Raw genomic sequence first — 26250 nt, 5'->3', positions numbered from 1 at the left:
GTGATGTGGGACAACTCTCAGAGGCTTCACACTTTGGTGCCTTTTGAACTCCAGCTTTCTTTACAGGGAGAACAAAGGTCTCTCTCCCTGGCCAGCCAGACGTCTCACACGGGGCTCTGGGACAACCATGCTACTCTGCACACCTCACGCGTCTCACGCTCATGCTGTTCCCATGTGGAAAGCCTTTACCTGGATGACCAGGACTCCTCATGTGAAAGCTTTGGTTCTCTATCCTGGCAGCACTTGAGAGTCACCTGGTGCTTGGGTTGGGGCTCTCCAGAGACACAGAAATGACAGGATATATACACACCACACACATTCATACATGTACATATATGTATGTATATACACATTCTATATGTATACATATGTGCATATGTGTGTGTATTAAGAAACTTATTTTAAGGAATTGACTCATGTGATCATGGGGGCTGAAAAGTCTCGGATTTGCAGGGCAGGCCCATGGCTGGAGCTGATGCTGCAGTCTTGAGGCAGGATTTCCTCTTCTCTGGGAAACTCCAATTTATTCTCAATCCTTTAACTGGCTGGAGAGGTCCACTCAAAGCCCCTGCAAGTCACCGACTGCATGTGACAACCACACCTACAGCATACCTTGACAGCAACGCCCAAACTAGCATTTCAGTAGATGGGTGGAACGGCGCAGCCAAGAGGACACACAAGATTGACCTTCACCCCTGGGCAGCCTGCGAAGTGCAAAGGCCCAGGCCCCGGGAGACTGATCCAGCTCCTACCAATGCTTTCAAAAGTACTCACTGGCCTAGATGGCTGCTTTCGGATGCAGAAATCACAGAGTATTCTTTGCCTGTGTCCGTCTGGGGCTCATCCTCCAATCTTGAAATCACCTCTTTGGCGTCCCTACCTCCCCCTTGCTGCAGGCACCTGCAGGCTGGGACCCTGGCTTGTATCACTGTGTCCACAGCACTCAGGGCAGGGCCTGGCACCTATGAGGTGCTCAGAAGTTGGATGAACAATAGGCTGCACTCAAGGACTGTGGAGCTGGAGAGCCCTGGGTTCAAAATGGGCGAGTTCCATCCCCTCTCTTTGTCTCGTTTTCCTCAGCTCTAAAAAAAATTTTAAAAATTTTAAAAAGCTGGGTGTGATGGCTCACACCTGTAATCCCAGCACTTTGGGAGGCCGAGGCGGGTGGATCACCTGATGTAGGGAGTTCGAGACCAGCCTGACCAATATGGAGAAACCCCAACTCTACTAAAAATACGAAATTAGCCGGGTGTGGTGATGCATGTCTGTAATCGCAGCTACTAGGGAGGCTGAGGCAGGAGGATCGCTTAAACCCGGTGGGGGGAGGTTGCGGTGAGATTGTGCCATTGCACTCCAGCCTGGGCAACAGGAGTAAAACCCCATCTAAAAAAAAAAAGAAAAGAAAAGAAGCAATAATAGCAGCTGTCTCCTCACCTTGTCCAGGGACTTAGGCAACAAAATGCATGAAAAGTGCTTATCAAGGTACTTGATGGGAAGTAACAGCTCAAAAAAAAAAAAAAAAAAAAAACAAAGCAGCCCTGTTTCAGCTGACTGTCACTGGGGCTGTGCGTTCCCACTCTGAAAACTCCACTGCTTGGTGCTCAGCCAGAACCACCCAGGGCCAGACCTGCTCCGCAAGACGCCCATCAGGTGGCCCCGAGACCAGGTTCTCCCGAGCTTCCGGCATCCCAGCGAGCATCTCCAGCGCCACCTGGTGTCTGTGCGGGGAGTGGCCGGATTTCCGCATCCTTTCAAATCTGTAGCCCCAACTTGGTACCTATGCAACAATCCTGCATAATCTGCACATGTACCCCGGAACCTAAAGTACAATTATATATATAAAGAAAAGGCAGGGCCTGCCTGCTGTTCTGTGAAGAGTGTAAACTTAAAGGTTAGACAACTTAAGTGCCCGAGTGTCGCCTCTCTCCATGTAATGTTCCCCATGTCATCAAATGTCCAAGTCACCACATTCTTGGAGTCACACATTTGTCTTAGGACTTCGATATGGTTTGGCTGTGTCCCCACCCTAATCTCATCTTGAATTGTAGCTCCCATAATTCCCACGTTGTGGGAGGGACCCAATGGGAGATAATTGAATCACGGGGCGGTTTCCCCCATACTGTTCTCGTGGCTGTGAATGAGTCTCACAAGAACTGGTGGTTTTATGAAGGAAAACCCCTTTTGCTTAATGCTTCTTCTCTCTTGCCTGCCACCATGTGAGACGTGTCTTTCACCTCCACCTTGATCATGAGGCCTCCCCAGCCGTGCAGAACTGTGAGTCCATTAAACCTCTTTTTCCTTATAAATTTCCCAGTCTTGGGTATGTCTTTACTAGCAGTGTGAAACGGACTAATACAGATTTCACCTCCTGACCCAGCCCTCTTTTGCATTGTTGAGTTTATGGTGAACATCAGCTTTTAAGGTCAGTCATGAGCTCCTAGAGGGTTGTTTCTCCTTAGAATTACTGAGGCTTAGACTGGGACATATGATACTTGTTGAATACATAGCAAGGGTGTTAAGAAGCTTTAAAAAAATCTATAAAGCATGGAAATCCTGTATGTCCCTTGACTTTTCTACAGCCTAGCTGACTGGAATTGACTCATGCGATTGTGGGGGCTGGAATGTATGTTTCCACTCCTGCACCAGCACTAGAACCCCCGCTGTGCTTGCTGAAATGCACTTCCCTGAGCCTCACTCCTGGGATGCAGTGGTGCAGGCTGTGCTGGAACATATCAATATGCACATAGGCACCCTCCCGTGCCACCCTTTGTTACTATCTTGCATGCATATTTTATAAAGTGTGCAGTATATTACTATGGTACCTCTTGTGTATAGTTATAAATAACGTACAAATATTGGATTATTTTTGAGACCGGGGCACACCCTCAGACAACCTTGGTGGCAGGGCTATCACATGAGTGCCTCGTGCCCCACACAGGCCAGACCCTCCATGGGCCTTGTCTCATCTGCCCCAGGACAAACTGCAGAGGGGGTCACTGCCATCAACTGTGAGCTGCTGACAGGCAGCCAGGGCCCGGATGTGCCACCAGCTGCCCAGGGTCCACCAGTGGGCACAGTGATCTGAGGTTGGGTGCCATGGGTTACCCGACCTGGTCTGGGACGGGTGGCTCATGGCCGGTGCCACCGAGAGGCCTTCTTGAGGCTTGTTCCTCCTGACCAACCTAAAGGTCCCCATCAGCCTGTCCTGGCACCTGGACCCCAGCACCTAATTCTCCTTGCCGTTATTCCTGGCTAAGCAGGCAAGCGAAACCACACCCAGTCACACACACACATCAATTGCACGTCCGGATGGAGCACAGACGTACCTGTGCGGCAGGAACATTGACACCCTTGTTGACGAGTTGGCCGAGAAATGGGGAATAGCACAAATCAGCTACCGAACGCTGACCAACTGGGAGCCAAGTCGCACTCCGCGCCTGTGAGGCAGTGTTCTGACGGGCTGCGGTGGATGCCCACCTCCTCCCGGTTCCTGCGCGCCCGTGAGGCGGTGTTCTGACGGGCTGCGGTGGATGCCCACCTCCTCCCGGTTCCTGCGCACCCGTGAGGCGGTGTTCTGATGGGCTGCGGTGGATGCCCACCTCCTCCCGGTTCCTGCGTGCCCATGAGGCGGTGTTCTGACGGGCTGCGGTGGATGCCCACCTCCTCCCGGTTCCTGCGCGCCCATGAGGCGGTGTTCTGACGGGCTGCGGTGGATGCCCACCTCCTCCCGGTTCCTGCGCACTCTTCAACCACAGTGATGAGGACGACAGTGCTAATGACCGTGGCAACTGCTTACCGAGCGCAGTGAGACAAAACTATGCTTTGGTGAGCACCCCTGTTTACCTTCATAAGAACTCTGTTATCACCCCCATTTACAAGGAGTATAACTGAGGCACAGAGAGATGAAGACACTTTTCCAAGGTCACAGAGCTAGAAAGAAGCGTGCCAAGTGGGGTGGTCAAACCCTGCAGGGAGTCTCTCTATGCAGTAAGCCCCATCTGGCTGCACAGACAGCCCTCCCTGGGACATTCCCAAAGCAGGAGTCCAAATGTTTCTGTCCTCCAAATTCATACATTGAAGCCTAACCCCAATGTAATGGTGTTTGCGGGTGGGGTCTTGGAAGGGGACGAGGTGGAACCCTCATCAATGGGATTGGTGCCCTTAGAAAAGGAACCCCAGAGAGCTCTGCTGCCCCTTCTGCCATGTGAGGACACATAGAAGACACATCTATGAGAAAGCGGGGCCTCTCCAGACCCCACGTGTCAGAACCTTGATCTTGGGCTTCTCTGTCTCTGGAACTGTGAGGAATGAATTTCTGTCGGTTATGAAGACCCCCAGTCTAGGGATTTTGTTCTGACAGCTCAAAGGGACTAAGACTCTAGCATGGATGAAGTGGAGGGCCTGCTCCCCCTTACATGGGCTCAGCTGAGACCTCCAGGTGAGTCCCAGTCTGCAGCCTTGCTGTCGTGAACACCTGGAAGAAGCTGTCTGCAGGATGAGCAGCGGAGGCAGCTGGAGGGCTCTGGAGAAGTCTGGGGGGCTCTGGAGAAGTCTGGGGGGCTCTGGAGAGGTGTGGGGGCTCTGGAGAGGTGTGGGGGGCTCCAGAGAGGAGTGGAGGGCTCTGGAGAGGTCTGGAGGGCACTGGAGAAGTCTAGGGGGCTCCAGAGAGGAGTGGAGGGCTCTGGAGAGGTCTGGGGGGCTCTGGAGAGGTATGGGGGGCTCCGGAGAGGAGTGGAGGGCTCTGGAGAGGTCTGGGGGGCTCTGGAGAGGTCTGGGGGGCTCTGGAGAGGTCTGGGGGGCTCTGGAGAGGAGTGGAGGGCTCTGGAGAGGTCTGGAGAGCTCTGGAGAAGTCTGGGGGGCTCCGGAGAGGAGTGGAGGGCTCTGGAGAGGTCTGGAGGGCTCTGGAGAAGTCTGAGGGGCTCCGGAGAGGAGTGAAGGGCTCTGGAGAGGTCTGGAGGGCTCTGGAGAAGTCTGGGGGGCTCCGGAGAGGAGGGCTCTGGAGAGGTCTGGGGGGCTCTAGAGAGGTCTGGGGGGCTCTGGAAAGGTGTGGGGGGCTCCGGAGAGGAGTGGAGGGCTCCGGAGAGGTCTGGAGGGTGCTGGAGAGGTATGGGGGGCTCTGGAGAGGTGTGGGGGGGCTCCAGAGAGGAGTGGAGGGCTCTAGAGAGGTCTGGAGGGCGCTGGAGAAGTCTGCTTTCCTGAGTCAGGAGGTCCTTCCCTCACAGCCCTGACTCCCATAACAGCCCCTCAGTCCCTCATTCCCCCCATCATGTTTCTGCTGTGCCCGGAGCCAGGACACTGTGACAAATCAGGTTTGGTCATGACTCTTGGGTCAGGACAGAGAAAAGACAAAACATAAACATCTTTTTCTTGACAGGTTTTAAAACTTAAATCTTGGGGCAGTGACAACACAAAGACTGTTTCTCATAAAATTCACCTTTGATGACTGGAGAACGTGCCTAAGGCCCTGCTTACCCACCACTGACCACGGATACCCACGAAGGCACCCCATGTGCGGGCCTGTGTGCAGGCGGGCATGTGGGCAAGGGCTGGGGACTCAGGCCAGCCTCTGATGGGGCCTCCACCGTTTCCAAAAATTAAATTCTGATGCAGACTCATTCTCCACTCTAATAGAGAATTCAGGTTCACAAAAATGTTTGATAACAACAATTTTCTTTTTCGCATGGGATAAGACAGTGTCTGCCAAGGCTCCATCAACAGGGGAGAGAAGGAGAAAGGGAAAGAGAGAGAATGGATAAATAAATGATTGAAATAGTGGTTGTTGCCATTAATAATTGATTAACCTACTGCCGGTGCTTTTCCGCTCCCACACCATGGAGACCTGAAAGTAACATATCACGCGAGATGGTGGGAATGGGGTTTGAACTCTACACACTGCAGAGAGAAGCAAATACCAGCCGTTATTCACCACTGTCTGCACCAGGCAATGCAAAATACTCTTACAGGCCTTTCTGCAATGAGTGCTTCCTTCCCTACCCTCAGATCCCAGCTCAAACTCCGTGTTCACTTACGGACAGCAGGTTTCAAGGACAAATAAGAGGCTCAGGCCCGAGCCACGCCGTGGGAGAAACAGCACAGGGATGAGCGCTCCCTGGACCCGGCACCTGTTAGTATGTTACAGGCACCAGCTCCTCTAATCCCCCATTGGCCCATTCTGGCTCATTCATTTAACTGACATTATTTTGTACTTAGTACTCAAGAGCTGTGCACACAGCAAGAACTAAAGGTGAAGCCTCGGCCCCTCAGGGCCCACGTGCTGGTAGAGAAGCCGCGTGGGCAAAGCCAATGGGATTGGGGTCAGGAACACTGCCATGGGGAAATGAGGTCGGGTGAGGGGAAGGGGCCATGTGTTGCCACACAGTGGCCAGCTGGCTTCCTGCACATGGCGATGTTTTAAACGCAGTGGAGCCATGCATACCTCCAGGGACAGCAAGAGTCTCAGAGACTCGTGGTTAGGGTGTGGTTGGGGTATGAGGACCATCAAGGAAGCCCACAGGCTAGGTCCAAGAGAGAGGCAAGCTGGGGGTGGGAGGCAGGCCACGTGGGGTGCAGCCACAGGCACTAGGGAGGATGTGGCATTCGACACCTCAGGAAGTCATTGGAGGGATCTGAGCAAGAGGTGACATTTTTCAACTTACATGGGACCCTGGTCCTGTGGCCACCTGTGTGGAAAATGAACTAGAAGTGGAACAATGGTGGCACAGAGAGACGCCTGGAGGCCAAGTCCAGGCAGGAGAGCACCGTGAACCATTGCCAGGGGAGCAGGGAGGACCTCAGGGTCATCTGGACACCAGCACAAAGCCAAGAGCTTCGCAGGAGGCTCAGATGTATTGACTGAAATGGGGAAGAGTTCCAGCTGGGGCACAGATGGGAACCGAGACCTGGAGGTGTAAGCTCTGCGACGCACACCAGCCCCCACATGGACACGTAGAGTCCACAGAGAACCCTGGAGCTTAGGGGGCGTCAGCTGGAGGGACAAGCCAGAGATTCGTCAGGTCACAGACAGGTTTAAAGCCACACATGCAGCAGGTGCTTACTGACTCTTAGAATCAGGTACCATGGGACAATGGGGACACCCTGGGGCACAGACTGATACCAGCACGATCCCCCATTCAGACTAAATTAGACAACCAACAATAAGTAATTGATGGGTAGCAGACAGACAGAAAACAGATAATGACAAGAATGAGTGTGACTCTGGAACTGTGTCCCATCTAGGAAGGAAGGTTCAGTGTTGTCACAGAAGCCAACGATGAGGGCCTTCGATCTGACAACAAGAACATGGGGTAGGGACAGGGGAGGGACCTGCCCAGGGCCAAGTCCAAGTTCACAGCATATTCCGTTGGAGGCCATGGACTGGCCCAGCCACAGAGATCCCAGGGAGCGGGGTGCTTTGGGAGTAAAAGCCAGGGCCTAGCTTTGGCTCAATGAGAAGAGGAATGAGTTATCCAAGAGAAGTTACTTCAGGGAGTTGAAAGGGAGTTCTCTAAAAGATGTGCCCAAGTCCAAAGCCCCAGAACCTGTGAAAGTGACCTTATTTGGAAAGTGGATCTTTGCAGAAGTAATTAAGTTAATCTCTAGATGCGGAGATCATCCAGGATTATCCAGATGGGCCCTACCTGCATTGACTACTGTCCTTATACGAACGGAAGAGGAAGGAGGGAGAGGAGGCAGCCATGTGCCCACGGAGGTGGGGCTGGGAGTCTCAGGCCGAGAAATGCTGGAACCACCAGAAACTGGAAGAGAATGGCTCCTCCTTGGGGTTCTCACAGGGAGCATGACCCTGCCCGCACTCTGATTTTGGATTTCTAGCCTCCAGAACTGCAAGAGAGTAAATTCTGTGGTCGTAAGCCACCCAGTGGGTGGGTGATAAGGTGTTACAACGGCCACAGGAGGCTAACACAGCTGGCCGTGACCAGGCCGCCTGGCTGAGCAGGAGGAGCACTCAATCAGAGGAGGAGGGTGCTGGGCAGGAGGGATGGAGGTGGGAGCAAGGGTGCCACTAGATGTGCTTTGATGCCATCTCCAGTGCAGAAACTCTGTGTCCTAACGATGCTGCCACAAAGTGTTTTGAGGGCACACCCAGGCCAGCCTGAGGCTGCTGAGAGGGGAAACGCAGATTCCCATCCTCTTCCGTGTTTAAATAAAATGACTGCATGATACCTTTAAGGCCAGGTGTGAGGACACCGTATCTGGATGGCCTAACAATGCCCTGAAGGAAAGTGAAGCTGGGAGGCCCTTCTTGGGCAGAGGCTCTCCTCTTGTGTGGCTGGTGAGGACAGGAAGTGCTGTCCAAGGCTCACCTTGAGCCAGGCCCTGTGCCAAGGCCTGATGTGGATTAATCCACTCATCCTCAGACAGGGTCTAGCACAGAGTGGAGAGCTGGAGCCGGCAGCCTGGGTTCAAGTCCCAGTGTGGCACCAACAAGCTGCGTGGCCATGGCCAGTCATGTGACCTCCCTGTGCCTCAGTTTCCCATGTGTAAAATAAGGATTATGATGTCACCAGCCTCATGAGACTCCTGTGAGGATAAAACATTTCTTGTCACAACCTCAGACCAGCATCCCGGATGCAAGAAACACCCAGTATAGGGGCCTGGCTGTTGACATTGTCAGTATCAAGAGGAAGCAGTTCCCTTCTCATCAATGGAAGCATCGTGTCCTGCAGTGGATAAGGGACTTGTAGAAGGGCACCTGTCAACCAGGGGCACAGACTAGGCCAGTGATTCTCAACAGGGGGTGATTCTGCCCCTCGGGGACATCTGGCCACATCTGGAGACATTTTAGGTTGTCTCCCCCTGGGGTGGGGGTGTTACTGGTGTCCAGTGTGGAGAGGCCGGGACGCTGCAGAATATCCCAGTGTGTCCAGGACAGCCCCTCCCCAGCAGAGAAGCACCTGGCCTCCTGCCCCTAGTGCTGAGGCCGAGGGACCCAGGGACCCTGCTCTAGCCATGGGCCACCCAACGCCAGCTCTTCTCAGAAGTGTACCCCCATAGCACCCCCTGTTGGAGGCTCACAGGCACGTAAGGGCAAGGATTCCAGGGCCTGATGAGTCTGGGGAACACCACAGGCCACAGCCTCTTCAGAGATGTCAGTGCCCTCAGGCCAATGACCAGCTCCAAGTTTGGGCCACAAAGACTCTGGTTCCACCACAGAGACTCTGGCTCAGCCACAGAGACTCTGGTTCCACCCAAAGACTCTGGTTCCACTACAGAGACTCTGGCTCCGCCACAGAGACTCTGGTTCCGCCACAGAGACTGGTTCTGATTCCACCACAGAGACTCTGGTTCCGCCATAGAGACTCTGGCTCCGCCACAGAGACTCTGGTTCCGCCACAGAGACTCTGGCTCAGCCACAGAGACTCTGGTTCCGCCACAGAGACTCTGGCTCCGCCACAGAGACACTGGCTCCGCCACAGAGACTCTGGCTCAGCCACAGAGACACTGGCTCCGCGGTGGAAGGCAGCCCCCTCCAAGCACATGGGTGACAGCACCCCCTTCATGTTTTGCAGCCACATATTCAGAATTGCTTCCTCTGACCCGGTGGAAAGGCTCAGAAGCGGCAGGGAGGGGGAGGCTGTGATCCCTGGATTGCTGGTCTGTCCCCCCATCACAGCACCTACTGCATGCCTTCAGTACCAGCCAGGGTCAGCACTGACATCCGCTGCCCTTTCCACCTCCCCACAGACACCCAGGAAGATGTGGCCTGATGGCCCATGCCCGTAACAGTCGCCGTGAGAGGCAATGCTTCCTGATTCCTCCCTTGCAGGCCAACCATCATGCCCACCCCGGACCCTCCTGGAAGTGAGCCGAGGGCCCTGCACAGCCAGTACCAGCCGGGAGGGAGCCCCTCAGCACTGCCTCCTCCTGGCCTGAGCCGCCTCCTCCCTTCATCGCAGGGTAGTCTGCAGGCCTCTGTCGGCCCGAGCCCCGGAGTCCTCAGGGTAGGACGGAGCAACGACTCTGACCTTGAGAACATGGACCCCGTGAGCACCTGCTCCCAAACAGGCAGACGCTGCCTGTCCGGTTCACACCACTTCCAGATGGCCACTTGGGATCAGTGGAGCAATCTCTCTCTCTCTCCCCACTTCCATCTCATCTCGCTTTTCTTGTTTTGTGTTTTTTTCGCTATAACTTCTAAACACGGAGCCTCTGTACACCACCAATCCACTGTTTGCCACATTACCCTCAGGGGTGACAGTCTCAAAGTCACTTGCTATACCACTTTTATGGGATTTTTTCACATACATATGAAAACCAATATGCAACTCTCGAAACAATTTCACGGTGGTATTTTCTAATTCCTTGCTCTAAGCCTTCCTGTGCACCCCCACGCCAGCTTATTTCAGGAGAGGCTAATTTCCAGGGGACATGACCCCCTCCTGTTTCTCCCCAAGTGCAGCCCCTCGACCTGTTCCTTCTCCAGGCATCAGCTCTGTCCCCAAACCCCTGGTGACACTAGACCTCTGGCCGAAATCCCCACACTTAATGACTCATCCTTTCCTTACCAGAAATAATGGAATCGTTCAGTGCCTCCTCATCCTGATACAAAAGCAAGTCGTCCTTGAGTTCAGAATTCATGATCAGGTTCTCCTTGTTCTCCTCGGATTCCTTAGCTGCAGTTCGCTTGTTCTCCGAGGCCCCGTCAAAGCTCCAAGCCTCCTCCCTCTCCTTGCCCCGCTCCATGCTGGACGTTCTCGACAGACGGACGTCCATTCGCTTCTTTGGAGACCCTTTACTTTCCCTTCCTTGAAAACTAAACCAGAAAGACGTTCAGGTTACATGTTGCCCGCTTTACCCAGAAACTCAGCACGATTGACTTTGGGGCTCAAAATGAACATCACAGAGGCAAACCCCAAATGTATGCAGCTTTCACCGTTTGTCCTGGAGACACCAGAAGGAGCATGAGGCTTTGAGTCCAAGGCAAATGGCTGCTTAAAATGTGCTGTTTTGGAAAGCACAGAACACACACATAATAAAACCTGCCGAAACACAGCACAGTCAAAGCTCAGGCGGAGGACTTCACAAAAACTGAGACGCATGTTCCGCTTGTCCAATGTTCCTCCAAACCATACTGCCTCCCATTACCGACTTTACCTCCAACAAGTCACTGTTTCTTACACAGATGTGGCCTCTAGTCCTTCACAGTCCATGAGCCACATGTGATCCAAAGTGTCAGAGTAAGCTGCAGGCACAGGCTGCCTTACACTCTTGCCCAGTGACAACTATGAAGCCCTCAGCATCCTGGAAGAGAGTGGATCGGCCACTTCTCCCTAAGTCATTCTCTCCTGCAGAGGTCCCTCCCCACCCTGGGTCCTGAGGAGCTCCCACAGGGGACTCTGTGGCCAGGTTCCCACTGTGCACATTCACTGTGCACCCCCCTCCCAGAATGTGGGACTCAAGATCAGCTATGTAATCTGCAGAGCGAGGTGCACAATGAAATGTGGGTTCCTCGTTCAGAAGTTATCAAGAATTTCAAGACAGTGACTGTGGAACATGAGAGCCAGCCAGGCCCTGGGCGCTGCACAGGCTGCACATCCTGGGGCTGGCCCGCAGGGGTTCTGGTGGCACAGGTCTCCCTCATGGGGCAGGGCCTCACCTGTCCTGGCGGTGCTTCGTGGCCAGCGCTCTGTGCAGCTCCTCAATGACGCGGCTGGGGGGCAGTGGCCGGTGGACCGTGGTGAGATGCGGAGACCCCGTGGGTGTGGAGAGCTGCCCCCGGAGGGGAGTGTCAGCACTCTTCATGCTGGAGCCTTGGAAGAGTGCAGCTTGGCCTGGGGTGTGGGAGGAAGCAGCAAGAACGTAAGTCTTCAGGAGCAGGGACCAAGGGTCTTGCTGAGACCAGAGACCAGGAGCAGAGAAGATGCCCCCTGCACCCCCAGGAGGCAGCCCCAACTAATGCCAAGATGCTGGACCAGGACCCCTGCTCCCAACGCTAGAGGCCAGGGTGCATATCTGTCTCACTCTGCTCCATCTATAGCGCCCACCCTGCTAGGGGCCAAGCCCTGCAGCTGCCAGCACCAGTCTCCCCTCTGCAGGGCATTGCGCTTAGAAAAGCCTACTTCCTGCTTCTCTGAGTTCAGCTTCCTGAAGCTACTTCTTGTGCTTGGGAAATCTAGAAGAAACTTGGCAGCAACCCTTCAGCCTGGACAAACGCCATAGCCCGCTCCGCTCTTCCCACGGCATCTGTGCCAGCACCTTGGTCTTGCACTTCCAGCCCCCAGAACGGTGAGGAATCAATTTCTGGTCTCCAACCCTCTCCCTGTATCTCTGCCAGGGGATCTCCCCAGAAGGTGAATTGGTTCACTCTCCCATTTTCCTTAGGATATGATTCGAACTCATGGTCCCGTCTCAAGGCCACCGGGGGTGGCCCCACTTGGCTCCCTGCTGCACCTCCACCTCACTCTCTTCACTCAAGCATGAGAAGATCTCTCCAGTCCTGGAAGGCACCATGCTCTCTCCACTCTGAGCCTTTGCAGGGGCTGTTCTTTCTGCCTGAAATGCTTCCCTGCTCCTCTGCTAGAATATAATTTTCTTAGAGAGGCCTTGATCAGATCCCCTGCCACCTGCCCCTGAGACCTGAGCCTGCCCTGATGCCTTTCCTCTTACTTGGAGTGAATCATGTTACCCAGTATGTGTCTTGCTCCCAGGGCAGGCCTGTGTCCACCTTCTTTCCTCCACTTTTCCCAGGCCCAGTGCTTAAAACACGTGCAATAAACACTGGTTTACATGAAATGACATGACTTTGAAGACGATTCTACACAGGCTTTCTCAATCAAGTCTAAATGAGTGAAACACCACCTCCTTCCTTCAATGACGGTCTCCTGCTTGTGCTCCAGGCTGGCAGGATGTCAGGTGCCCAGAAGAGCAGAGAACATGGGCTTTGTCTTCTACAGATTTGGCCTCTGGTATCGATCTGCCCCTTCCCAATGTGCAAGACCCTGGGAACGTCACCGAAGCTCTCAAAATCTTAGCCTCCTTGCCTGTAAAATGAGACCATCAGCTCCTCATCAGGAGCCCAGCAGCTCTTAGGTGTTCAGCACAAACTCTCCTTCCAAAAGCATCCTGGCAGGACCAGTGCAAACACCAGCTCCCCTAATCCCACCAGGAAAACAACCAGATTTAAACTACCCCATTCTCTAAAAACCAGAAACAAACTCTCCCACCATAATCCTAGAGTGGACAGCGCCAATAGAAAGGGTTCCTCAAAACTCAAAGGGAAACTGTAAACCTCACGGTGGATTTTAGTTATTTCACTTTCTCCACGAGTACCTGCTTCGCCAGACAAGGCCAGGCCACAGGGAAATGGCCCAGGCTCTGCCCTCCACTGGTGGAGCCAGACAGGGGCCAGGCAGACAGACAGAGAACAAAACGATTCGAGAAGAGAGAGGGAGAGAAAGGGGCTGAGAGGGAGAGGGAGAGGGAGTGGGGCGAGGGCACCGTGCACATGGGCTGAGAGCACCCGGGTAGGGCCGGGGGAGGTGGTGGCTGGTTCGGGCGAGGGCAGTCAGGCGAGGTTTCTCTGTAGAGGGGACCTGTGAGCTGAGATCTGAGAAATGACAAGGAGCTAGCCATGCCAGAAATGGCCAGGCCGGGCAGGGGCTGCAGGGAGACCCATCCCCAGCCTCCACACACTGTGCTGTGCACTCCCCGCCAGCCTCAGCCTCTCCAGGCTGCTTGGGCTCAGGACAGTGCCCCATTCCTGAGCACACGCAGGTGACACTTAGCATCCCTCAGGCCCCCTGTCTCTAACCATCATGGCCTCTATACCTCACCCCAACACCATGAGGAAGGAAGGATCCTACCCAGGTCTCTGCCCCACTGTCAATCACAGATGTGTCAACCAGCACCACGCCCACAGCCCCCAGAGAGCACTTTGCCTGGTTCACCCTACCCAGCCTGTGCAGGGGACCCCTTGTCACCCCCACTTCACAGATGAGGAAGCTGAGGTTCAGAAGCCAACTGAGGGGCAGGCCACCAGGAGGAGGTGGGAGCTGAGACTGGCACATCGCGCCCAGCTCCACTTACACTTGGCAGAGGCTGTGGGATCCCCATCCTGCAGAGTTGAGTGACACCAGCTGGACCAGGTGCCAGCAGGGAAGGCTCTAACAGGAGAGGGGTAAACACATCTCCAGGGACCAGGCAGGTGGAATCCAGGAGTGCAAGGAATCTCCTGCAATTCCTGCCACAGGGGCAGGGCGGGGACCACAGCATACAGAGGAGAGCCAGCCTGCCTTAATGGGCCTGTGCTGACTCAGAGGCTGATCAGAGATGAAGATGTTTCAAGAAAGGCCAGGAATTTGGCCAATGAACCAGCAAGGAAGCCCTCGTCAGAGACACCACATCTACTGGCATCTTGGTCTTGGAATTCTAGCCTCCAGAAGAGTGAGGAATAAATGTCTGTGGCTTATAAGCCACTCAGATGAACTAAGACACCTGCGGTCCTTGGCTGGAGACAGCTGGGCCAGGTCCCCTCCTGCAGCAAGGGAAGCCCAGGTGGGGACCTTCTTCTTTGCTGCCATCTAGTGTTCACATGCTGAAGCATGTACACCTTTTCCCAAAGGAAAAGGAAAAAGACAAACTGAGAAAATTAAACCAAAGTCACCAAAAGGTAGTCTCCCCAGTAAGAAACTCATGCCAGGACCCACAGCTCGGAACCAACCTCCTCTGCCCTCCCAGTCTCAATTCCGTCCCCAAGGCAACGCATAGGCAGAGTGTCAGAGTGTCCCCTGATGTCCCTGCAACCCAGGGCAGGGTGGAAGCCAGAAGTATGCATAGACTGGGAACAGAATGCCAGAATTTAGCAAGTGCGGAGTCAGAGTAAAGACCTGTGCCGTCTGAGGCCCGACCTTCCGAAGTTCGGGAAAGGCAGGAAACTCTGGATTACTAAGTTATTGAGGGTCAGGAACAAATTATACATTAGCCAGAATAAGATGAGGTAGACGGTGGCTAATTGAATGGATTTAAATGGTTTTAGGTTTCAATGGAGGAAAACAGGAACTACCACAAAGAATAACAAAAGGCGAAGTCGCAGTTGGCCTCACACTCTGTACTGCCATTTACGTGGCCACGTCACAAAGATGGAACATTTGGATTCATTTACAGAGATGTAAAGAGATGCAGAAAGCAGACAGACAGGTTCAGAACATGCGTGCATTCATTCACTCATTCACTCATCCACCCATCCCACCTTCATCTGCACGTGCTGAGTGCCTGCTCTATGCCTTGCACTATGCCTGCACTTGGATTTGACGGTGAGCGCTGAGGCATGGTCAGCTCTCTGGCGTTACCGTCTGGGGGGCAGGTGGTTAGAGGGAGACAAAGCGTCCAGCAGACAAGGCTTGTAGGCTCCTTGGGCAGCCTAAAGCAGCAGAACAACCCTCACAGTTCTGGAGGCCACCATTCCGAAATCAAGACCCTGCCAGGGTGGTTCCTTCTGAGGCTGCGAGGGAGAAACCGTCCCAGGCCTCTCTCCCAGCTCCTGGTGGCTGCCGGCAATGCTTGGCATTCTGGGGCTTGTGGGGGCATCAATCCCATCTCTGTGTGTCCTGTTCTGCCTCTCACAAGGATGCCGTCGCTGGATTCAGGGCCTACCCTAATCCAGCATGAGCTCAGCTTGATCTTTAACTTAATGACAGTTTAAAAGACCCTTATTCCAAACAAACAAGGTCATGTTCCGAGGTCCCAGGTGGATGTGAATTTTGCAGGGGACACTATTCAACCCACTAAACCAGGTGGAGCCATATGGTAAATGCCAGAAGGTGAGGCATGTGGTGCCATGAGGTCAGGGCTCCGGGCTGGCTCCCCTGAAGGAGAAACAGCTTGAGCTGCGGTCCCAAGCATGCAAAGGTACTGACCAGGCAGAGCAGGAAGGGAGAATGTTCTGGCAGGGAGAACAGCCTGGTTTAAGTCTTGGGGCAGGGGGTGGGGCATCTCCTCACTCACCCCTCCACCCACCCAGCAGCACATCCTCCATCATACTAACCCTACTCAGAGAACCACAGGGTACCACAGCCCCGCATCTAACCCATCCACAACATCTGCAGTCCCAGCTGAAGAGCCATCCTGTGGGGTGTACCTCACCTCCTCTGGTTCTGTGCTGTCTTGTTAAGAATCATCGGTTAGATTGGGATACTTAATTTGTGTTAGGTACACAAAGAAAATGTCCCACCGAAAGCATTTTCCACCCAAGAGTCACCTCCAGGGTGAACATTCACCCCATAAGCAGCAGTCAGGTTCCTGCAAAAGAGGAGGGGCTGGGACCCAGTCCTCCCGAGCTGTGCCCAGGTTTTCCCTGTCCCAGCAGCCGACACCTCTTCCGAAAGGTGGCAGCTCCCTCTTCCATGAAAACTGGAAAGAAGCACAGTGAGGATTAGGTGAGATCGCAGAGGGGAGAGCACCGGCCCCTGGCCACATGTGTAGCAGCAACAAGCTTTGGGCCCAAAACTGGGTTCAAAAGTCTCCAACATTTCCAGGACCTGGGACAAGTTTCTGGAGTTTCCTGAGCCTCAGTTTGCTCAAGTATAAATGGGGCACCTGGTGCCTACCCAGCAAATCACAATCATCGATGGTGGTTAATCATTGGTGAGATGATTACAGCAAAACTGTCAAACTCTGCTATGTGTCATCTTTCACGCACACAGCCTTCAAAGACAGCATGTAAGGCTGTACTCTGAAAAGTAATTATCTCTTGATAAACAGCCTACTTTTTCCCTGAGACCATCATCAATGTGTCCTGTTTCCAGCAGTAATGGGACAAAAAATACCTAAGCTTGTGAAGTAATCATCTCTACTTGCTGGGATTATTCTGCCAGTGTGACGAAAGCTACGTAAGTGTATGACTTGAGGGCCTCTGTCGAGCTGTGCACCCCGATATAACCACCAACGTCTGGTGTTTACTCCTGGCTCTGCCTTGCTGGACAGAACTCACTGGAAAGTGAAACAGCAAAGCAGAGACCAGCAGAGAGAGAGGGGGGGAAGGGAGAGAGACTGAATGAGACTGAGAGTCAGAGAGAAGCAGAAAGAAAAAGACAGACAGAAAGAAAGGCCCCATTCTGGGGGCTGGCTGTATCTCTGACATTCAGGTCCTGGAAGACGCCCCCTTTGATTCCTGCAAAGAGCCTCCCGTTTGCTTGAGGGAGTCTAGGCAGTCTGCTCCTGATAATTACAGTTTCCTTGGTAAGATCTACTCCTCTGGACCTGCCCTAAGCCCCAATCACAGAAGCTAATGATGAAAACCAGCCCGTAGTGGGTGCCCAATCAAGACTGGTTAAAAATACTGATGGATGGATGGATGGATGAAAGGATGGACGGGTGGATGAGTTAGTAGGTGAATAGACAAATGGAAAGACGATGGATGGGTGGATGAATATATGAGGGATAGATGATTGATGGATGGATAGATGGATGGATGGATGGATGGAGTAGAGAAAGGAAAGGGGATGGACAGGATGCATGGGGACCCACCTGTGACATTTTTTGTGGTTTTGGAGCTTGCCTTGGGTGGCGGAGTGGGCAGCAGTGGGGGGCTGGGGAGCTGGCCCACGGATCTCTCCAGAGGTCTGGGAGGACTGTCCAGGGAGTTAGACCCAGCTAAGGCTTGGGAGAGCTCATCGGTGGTGGGCAGGAGGCTGCCAGTGTCTGCTTCTTCACCACTGGACACAGATGGCATCTTGGCTGGTTCAAAGGCAAAGCAGAGAGTTCAAAAACATGTTTCATCTGACAGCAGGGGAAGTAGGAGAGCAAAGCAAGAGGGTGTGGTGGGATGGGATTGTAAAGAGCATACAGAGCAGTCATCTCGCACGGGAATTAACTTCCTGCAAGTTCACCTCTCAATAGAGCCATAAGAAGCAGAGAGAGGAGGATGGAGAAAGAGAAGTCATTTCAATAGCATAAGGGATTCCATTCTTTTTTCTACATGAGAGGTGCATGCCACAGCTCCTGCCTCACCTAGGAGCAGTGTTCACCAAGCCAGGTTTTGGAATCAGAAACACCCAGGCTCAAGTGGTCTCTGCACTTACTCTGAGACCCTGTTTCAGTTGCTAAATCTTTCCAAAACTCCATTTACTCATGCATGGCATTGTGTTAACAACAGCCCCTCACAGGATTGTTTCTCAGTTTAAACAAGAAGTGGCCATGAGAGGTGCTCCTGACACAGTGTAGCCCTCCAGTCCAGCAGCTGTCATTCTTAGGTGTCTGTTTGCAGCAGCCCTAACATCTAGCATGCCAGCCCAGGGCGTCAGCAACGATAGGAAGGATCGACTTGGAGGAAGGGTCGGACCACCCAGAACCCTCATCCCTCCCTTTCTAGCTGCTTATTCAGACTCCCTCCACCTCCTTCACCACCACCCCTCAGCCTGCCTATCCTTGGCTTTCCCTCAACCCATCAACCCTTCCCATTCTTATTCTCTTTTTACCTGGCTTGGATTCCATCATCCCTTATTTCAGCAACAATCTGACCAACAGCCTTTGAGTCCTTTGCCTGGATTCCTTTCCATTTAACTCTCTGGAAAAGCTCCATCTGGGGATGAAGCTGCCACCTGTCTGCTGCTGCCCTTGTCTAGTATTGCAGGAGGAAGAGCATTGTGGAGTCCAGCTCAGGAAGAACTGTCACTCTGCAGGACCTGTGGCCAGGAGCATCCTCCTGCAGGTGCTCTGCATGACTGTTCAAGCCCTTTCTTTCCCTTCCCCACCTCCAGCTTCCCACCTTTGCCTGCTCCTGCCACACAGCTTCACCTCTAGCCTTACGGGGGAAACTGAGGCCAATCAGACTGGGGCTCCTCTTGGATTTCTGACTCGAATGCAAACTGCTGTCCCCAACACCTCTGTTCTTCCTTCCCTCTGATCCAAGAGAGGCGGTCTCCCTGGGACCAGCACTCCCTCGCCCCCTGCCCTCTCAGTGCTAAGGCCTGTGGAAGGCACCTGGCACACATCATCTTATTCAGTTTTTACAGCTACCCAACGAGGAAGACACAAACATTCTCTCCATTTTATGTCTGAGGGAGAAGCCTGGTGGAGCTGGAGCTTGTCCTTGGGTCACTGTGTTAGCTCCTGTGGGGTTCATTCATCTATCAGCTGCTGTTTCTGGAGGTACCCAGGAGCTGTTGTTGCTGTCCGTGGTGCTGAAAACAGTGGTGGCAGGAGGGGGTGTTACAGGGGGCCCGATTCCTGCCCACAGAGAGCCTCCAGTGAAACACCAGATGCAAATAGTGCATGCCCCTTGTATCCCATTACCTATCATTAGTTTCTGTTCCTTTATCACCCATGTTAGAAGTTTTAAATTCTCATTCCTAGCCCTTTCTTATGTTAAGTTCACGACAATGGAGTGCTTATCTCAGAAGGGCCAGCCCTTCTGACGCCTGAAGAACAAAATCTTGAAAGTAGAGATGGGGTATGTGTTGTTCTCCCCAACAACATATATTCCATCCTCACAGGAAAGACTCAGCTCTGTGTTACGAAGTTGGCCTGAACTGAGAACAACCATTACAGTTGGCTCTATACTCTTTTATTCTGCATGGATACCCACGTCAAGGTACAGTTTTCATTTTATTTTTCTTATTACTATTAAACTGCCCTCGAAAGTGTTACTTGTTAAAAAGGGTTTAAGACTCCTATGCTGTCATTATGTCATCTGAATTGTAATTTACAATGTGCAAGAGTCTACAATTCTGATTAGTTGTTTAGTAAGTTTTGCCCTGATAATAACATCAAAGTTAAATACCTTGTGCTTTCCAGGTAAAAATAGTTGTGAGGTTTCCTTGTTAAGCCACAGGTAGGCATGAAAATGCCCATTTTCCCTACGTAGGCTCCAGTTATGACTTTGTGGAGTTTTCTGTCCGTGTAAATCAGCACAGGCAAGTGGACACCCTCATTCTTGGGACACCACACTCCAGATCCCACTTCCTCAGCACCCAACTTCATGGCCAAGACCACCAGGCATGGGGTGAACTCTCAGTAGCCAGCCCAGGCCTAGTTTTCTCCTCTGAAGTTTCCTCCTGTGGGTCCCACCCCTTTTCAGATATTCACACATCTGTTACTCTAAAGGCCTTCAATGTGGTCCTTGTATCCACACCCTGCTTTGAGTGTTTGGCTTTACAGGACTTCTTCTTCCTGATCGCTTCTTTGTGAATTGGTCAAGCTCTCAGGGGACTGGGCACCCAGCACATTTCCAAAGTCCTGCTTTTGGGAGATGAGGTTATGGAAATGGCTCATCTGGCCTCAGTTATACAAGTATCCAGCATCCATCCCCTTCCTCTGTGTGTTTGACCTATTTACAGATAAGTGACCTTGGTCTCCACCTTGCTGAGTGAGTCTCAGTTTCCTCATCTGCACAAATATGTGCATGAAATACCCGACCCTGCCCACTACAAGGGTGGAAAGGCCAACATGAGACCACAGCAGTGAAGGTTTGTCTAGAGCTTTCAGCACACCTCTTCACTCATCTCCTCCAGGGCCCTGGGGGCTGGATAATGTGGCCAGCATTTGAACCAGGCTCCGAGGGTCTGCTTGGAGTTGCCACCAAAGGAAGCATTAGCAGGGAGGCAGAGCAGCCTGGGGTCAGCATTCCCACTGCCGGGTCAGCCCCAGCCAGTCATCTGCATCTAACTTCTATGTCCGATCTCCACATAAGACTTCACTAGAAAAGCACTGACTTGGGCCAGCTCCACATTCCACTGAGCTATTGACAGGTTGTCCCCTTTGGCCTGCATCACTGACTTCTTTTTGGGATCTCAACAAGATCTAAAACCTGCTAACGAAAACCAAACCAGTCGTGTATACCCCCAGCTTTGGCTACAATTATCTGTTCCTTTGAAAAATAAACTTATGAAGGATGACCTTTAACACTGCATCTCCACCCAGCAAGGCCTGGGCCCCTCACTGAGATCGGGCCACCCCACCCAGCCATCCACCATCTCTAACACTTTCCCCCTGGCTTCCTGACACACACTCTCCTGGTTCTCCCCTGGGGTCCTGGCCACCTCTGCTCAGCCTCTCTGGCAGGTCCCATTGCCTGCATCTGAATCTCCACCTGGGTTGCCCCAGGATGCAGGCCTGGGTCTTCTTCCTCATCTGACCCTCTCACAGGTCATTCCCATCCACTCCTTTGGCTTCAGAACTGATCCCATTTCTCTGTCAAACCTAAATCATTCCTCTGAGCTCCAGACTCATATGTTACCAGCCAGCCACACTGGCATCTATCTCCATTTGGAGGCCAATCACATCCAAACCAGAGCCTTGGTCCCCAGGAAAAACCCTCCTGAGTCTTCCCTTCCCTCTCACTCATCCAATCATCAACTATCTTACAAATGTTATTCAAAAACCGTGGGACTCAGGCACTATTCTAGAAGCCGTGGACAATCCAGACAGACCCCCACTGTATTAGTCTTTTCTCACACTGCTAAAAATAACTGCCTAAGACTGCGTAACTTAGGAAAGAGGTTTAATTGACTCACAGTTCAGCATGGCTAGGGAGGCCCCAGGAAACTTACAATCATGCCAGAAGAAAGGAAAGCAAGCACTTTCTTCATAAGGTGGCAGGAAGGAGAGGTACCAGGCGAAGGGAGAAGAGGTCCCTATACAACCATCAGATCTCCTGAGAACTCACTATAATGAGAACAGCGTGGAGGGAACTGCCCCCAGGATTCAATTACCTCCACCTGGTTTCCCCCTTGACACATGGAGATTACGGTAATTATGGGGGTTATAATTCAAGATGAGATTTTGAGTGTGGACACAGCCAAACCATATCAGCCACTTCACCATGTTCAGTGCTCCATGGCCCATCAGCTGTCCAGCCAGGCCAGACACCCCATGCCATCCTGCTCTTGTCCTCTCCACCCTGTTCCCTACCCCTTATATCCAATTCACAGACAAGTCCCATGAACTCTACTTCCAAAGTATTTCTCAGAAATATCCATGTGTCTCCCATTGTGAGCTATCAGAACTTCTGCCTGGGCCTCCTCACCAGACCCCCAGCTTCCTGGCAATGCTTCCCACCCCAATGGAAACTCATTCTCCAAACCAGGGATTGGCAGGCCTTTCCTGCAGAGGACCAGGTAGAAAATATTTATGGCTTGGGCCCTGTGGTCTCTGTTGCTATTACAGCCTCTGTTAGTATGGAGAACTCTGGAAGGCTGGGCTTGGGCCCTGTGGTCTTTGTTGCTATTACAGTGTCTGTTAGTATGGAGAACTCTGGAAGGTTGGGCTTGGGCCCTGTGGTCTCTGTTGCTATTACAGTGTCTGTTAGTATGGAGAACTCTGGAAGGCTAGGCTTGGGCCCTGTGGTCTTTGTTGCTATTACAGCCTCTGTCAGTATGGAGAACTCCGGAAGGCTGGCCAATCCAAACACCACCTTTCCTTGTTTCACGCCAAAGCAGACGTGCAACCACCCTGACTCTCGGCACTGCCCAGTAGCACTTTCTGAGATGATGAGGACATTTCTTCTGGGTCCGTATGGTGGCCAGCAGCCCCTTATGACCACTGAACACTGGACAAGTGGCTGGAGTGACAAAGAAGCTTAAATTTTCATTAATTTTAACAGCCACATGGCTAGTGGCTACTGCATGAGGCAGGGGAGCTCTGAATTTCCCAGGACTGAGGCAATGGTCATGGGGCAACAGCCTTAAGCCACAGGGTAAAGGGTAAGCCTCTGAGGTTCCCCATTCCACCTGCCCAAGGTGGGACTGTGGGTTCCCCACCCTCCACCCTGATGGCCTCTGGACTCACCACACGAGCTATGCTCACCAAAACCCTCCTCCAAAGTCTCCCCAAAAATATCCATCCTCACGACATACAACCCTCACCTTCTTGGTCTGCCTGATGGTTCTAAGGACAGGAGACGGTTTTCGGCATCTCCTCTCTCCCTCCCTCCCTCCCTCCCTCCTTCCTATCTTCTCTCTCCTCTCTGACACCACCCTCTGCACCTCATGTGAGTGTGCAGCCACCGTTGTATTTTGGAATCTTGTCAAAACTGAAATTTCAGCATCTGTTAATGTCTCAAGCGCTGAATCAATTTTTTTAAAAAGTAAAAGAAGACATCAGCTCTGCATGTTCCCTGCATTTGGGGGACCCCTCCCTTGGGGCTGGACCAGCAGAGCTGCCTCTTACCAAATGCAGTCTCACCAAAGGCTCCTACACTGTACAAACCCCAGTGCAGAGGTCAGAGCTAGGGATGGAAACACCTGAAGCTCAGCCACAGCACCACAAGTTCACAACGTACAGGTACCTCTTTGCTGAGCACGTTCCACTGACACCTTTCTGCGTAATCCTCACTTATTTTCCAGAGCAGGGGCTGATAAACCTTTTCTGTTCAGATCCAGACAGTAAACATTTTTGGCTTTCCAGGGCAAGAGGCAAAATCAAGAATATTATGTAGGAACTTAAACAATAAGAAGAAAAACTTTGCCCTGCCACTTGCCTTGAGAGGCCTACCAGGGCAGGGGACACACTTTGCAGCCAGTTACCACCTGCTGAAGACATTCTGGAGTTCAAAGGTGGCCAGCCCAAGGATGGATGTGGTGAGCCATGGTCACTTATACTCCACCCCTGTGACACCCAGCACGTCCTTAGTCTCAGCTTGGGCAGCTGGCTGTGAGCCAGGTGGCTCACCAACTCCCAGATGAGGTTCCTCCACTCAGTGTCCAGCAGTTACCCACAGCCCAGACCCCAGGAGTAGCTGGAACCAGCACAGGCCCCAGGCAGTGGTGAAGGGCAGCCATTAGCTGGGGAGGCAGGTGTGGGGCTCAGGGAGGGAGGCACCTCACTGAGGTCTCCTGGCTCCGAGGGCCAGCCCAGTCAAGCAGTGCTCCATGGCCATGCAGACACAGACGTGGGCAGTATCTAACAGTTTGACAACCCCTGTTCTAGACTTCAGAAGCCACTCACATTCCAGAACATTCCAGAAGCAGAACAAATGTTTATCTCCTGCTTGGCTCTAGAATTTAGGCTGTAGAGTGTTATGGTTAAGATCAAACCCAGTCCTGCCATGTTTATGCTCTATGGCCTTGGGAAAGTGACTTAACCTCTCTGGGCTCTGTTTTCTTCTCCAAAACTATGGGGCTGCTGTAAGATAAGAGAGTGCACACGGAACGGGCTCCCTGAGTTCACTCTCCTTTTTCATTAGTGCACTTGTGGGAAGGCAGGAACTCACCCCGTCCCACAACAAAAACGCTAAACAGAAACCTGTTCCCATTTGTGTCAAAACACCAGATCCTTCTGGGCTTTGTAGGGAATGCTCTGCCACTGGTGTGGCACTTCCTACTCCATTTTCATGCTGCTGATAAAGACACACCTTTAATTTATAATTAAGACATACCTTTGATTTATAAAGAAAAAGTTTAATGGACTCAACGTTCCACAAAGGCAGGGAGGCCTCACAATCATGGTGGAAGGCGAAAGGCATGTCTTACATGGTGGCAGACAAGAGAGAATGAGAACGAAGCAAATGAGGTTCCCCCTCATAAAACCATCAGATCTCATGGACTTATTCACTACCATGAAAACAGTACTGGGAAAACCACCCTCATGACTGAATCATCTCCCACCGGGTCCCTCCCACACAACACATGGGAATTATGGGAACTACAATTCAAGATGAGATTTGGGTGGGATACAGTCAAACCATATCAAGTATCATCCAAACAAAACCAAGCAAAGCAAAATCACCCCAAGCACAAAAGCCCAAAGTCAACCCAAATCGCCAAAACAAAGGTTCAAGGAAAATAACGGTCAAAATCATTGACAGTGTCCTCCTCCCGAGAGATGCGCAATATTCAGATGTATCCCCAGCCACCCACACTCGTCATGGTTGGGGCAGGGGGAAGCGGCAGCCCCAGGCCTGGATGTTGCCACCTGGGTGCCAGGAGTGACCCAGGACAGCCCCTTGTGCTTGTTGGTGACCTCTCTCCCCATCCCCAGCAAGTTCAAGGGAGGTTTGTTTTTTGAGAAAGCAGCTCACCTTTCAGGATGGCGGTGAGCACCACTGCAGAGACCCCAGGGGCTCCCGCAGGTGTAGACCATCACCCATGGGGCACCTCATTCTGGACCCCCATGAAGTTTCCCTGAACTTGTCCAAGGTCAAGGAGAGAAGCAGGGCCCAGGCTCCAGCACTCACATGGAACATGTGCCACTCGAGGATCTGGCTTTGTCTGCCACTAGATGACATCTGTCTGTTATGGAATTACCCACAACACAGAGCAACTGGGCCCAGATGTGGGCAGCTCCCCTGGATGCTGAGGTGCAGAACGTGGGAAGAGAGCAGACAGCATCAGACAAACAACATCAAACAGCTGGACCCCTGAGCTCTGCAGTAGAAACTGGAGACCGAGGACCACGTTGCCTCACAGCGGCCTCAGGCTTCGACTACTCGCATTGCCGTAACTGTTCCATCACAAAATTCCAAGGCCCAAAGAGCAGAAGATGAAGTCAGTAACACAGGGGTTGGCTCCAAAGACCAGGCTCTTAATCTTCATGGAAGGGGCTGCAAACTCCAACACTCAAAGGGCCAGGCCCATCTACAGGGACGGCCCTGCTCAGCACCAGTGACCCTGGCTATGTGGGAACAGGGACCCAGCGGGGCCTGAACTTTAACGACCGAAAAGAAACCACACGTGGATTTCTGTGAACACTCCTGATTTTTAAACATTGGCTTGCAATTTTTTCAGTAGTGCATTAAGGTCCCTGTGTTAAGTTACAACCCGTTTTGGGGGTATTGTTTATGGCCAAGCTTCTAAACATTGCCCTGGTGTTGTGGAGGTGGGCAGTGTCCCTGCGGCAGGGTCCCATGCCTGTAGGGCTGGATGAGGCCTCAGGGTTGCCCCAGCTTAACAGCAAACTGCAGGTGGCCCCACAACCCAAAACACACGTGCTGCTAGAGACAGGGGCTCTCAGGGAGCGTCTGTAGGCAGCTAAATACTGTGCGTTAGCGCGTCCCTTTCCAAGGGTTGGTTTGGCGATGAAGACAACAGATAAGAAAGATGATGACGATGGTGATGGTGAGAGTAACAGTGAAGCTACAGTAGCCGCAGCAAACACTTTCCGAGCACTCGGTGTGTGTTAAGATGAAGGTATGTCTTTCCTGGGGATCAATTCATTTAATTTTAGTGATCCTGGGAGGTCAGAGTGATTATTATCCTCATTTTAGAGTCGATTAAACAGAATCAGAGAAGTTAAGTCACTTGCCCATGGCCCCTCAGCTCAGTAAGTTCAGCCGTGTGCCTCAAACCCGGGTGGGCCTCA

The 26250-nt window shown here is 52.5% G+C and overlaps 1 protein-coding gene across 6 annotated transcripts in view; it reads right to left on the bottom strand.

Annotated features, from left to right (window-relative positions):
* PHACTR3 (phosphatase and actin regulator 3) overlaps positions 1–26250 on the bottom strand; it is a 281105-nt gene that overhangs the window by 79268 nt on the left and 175587 nt on the right. For 5 of the 6 annotated variants that reach the window (XM_064382564.1, XM_064382563.1, XM_064382567.1 and 2 more), the window contains exons 5-7: positions 17482–17691; positions 11615–11789; positions 10524–10771 (exon numbers count right to left, since the gene is read on the bottom strand). In XM_064382564.1, the coding sequence (XP_064238634.1) occupies positions 10524–10771; positions 11615–11789; positions 17482–17691 (633 nt within the window). The remainder of the gene's footprint in view (positions 1–10523; positions 10772–11614; positions 11790–17481; positions 17692–26250) is intronic. The other variant, XM_064382568.1, reaches the window with a different exon arrangement.

This window comes from Aotus nancymaae, unplaced genomic scaffold, assembly GCF_030222135.1.
Source record: "Aotus nancymaae isolate 86718 unplaced genomic scaffold, 86718_ANA_hifiasm-v0.15.2.pri h1tg000029l, whole genome shotgun sequence".
Taxonomy (NCBI): Eukaryota; Metazoa; Chordata; class Mammalia; order Primates; family Aotidae; genus Aotus; species Aotus nancymaae.
The sequence above is the reverse complement of the archived record's forward strand: the minus strand, read 5'-3'. Positions and strand labels throughout refer to the sequence as shown.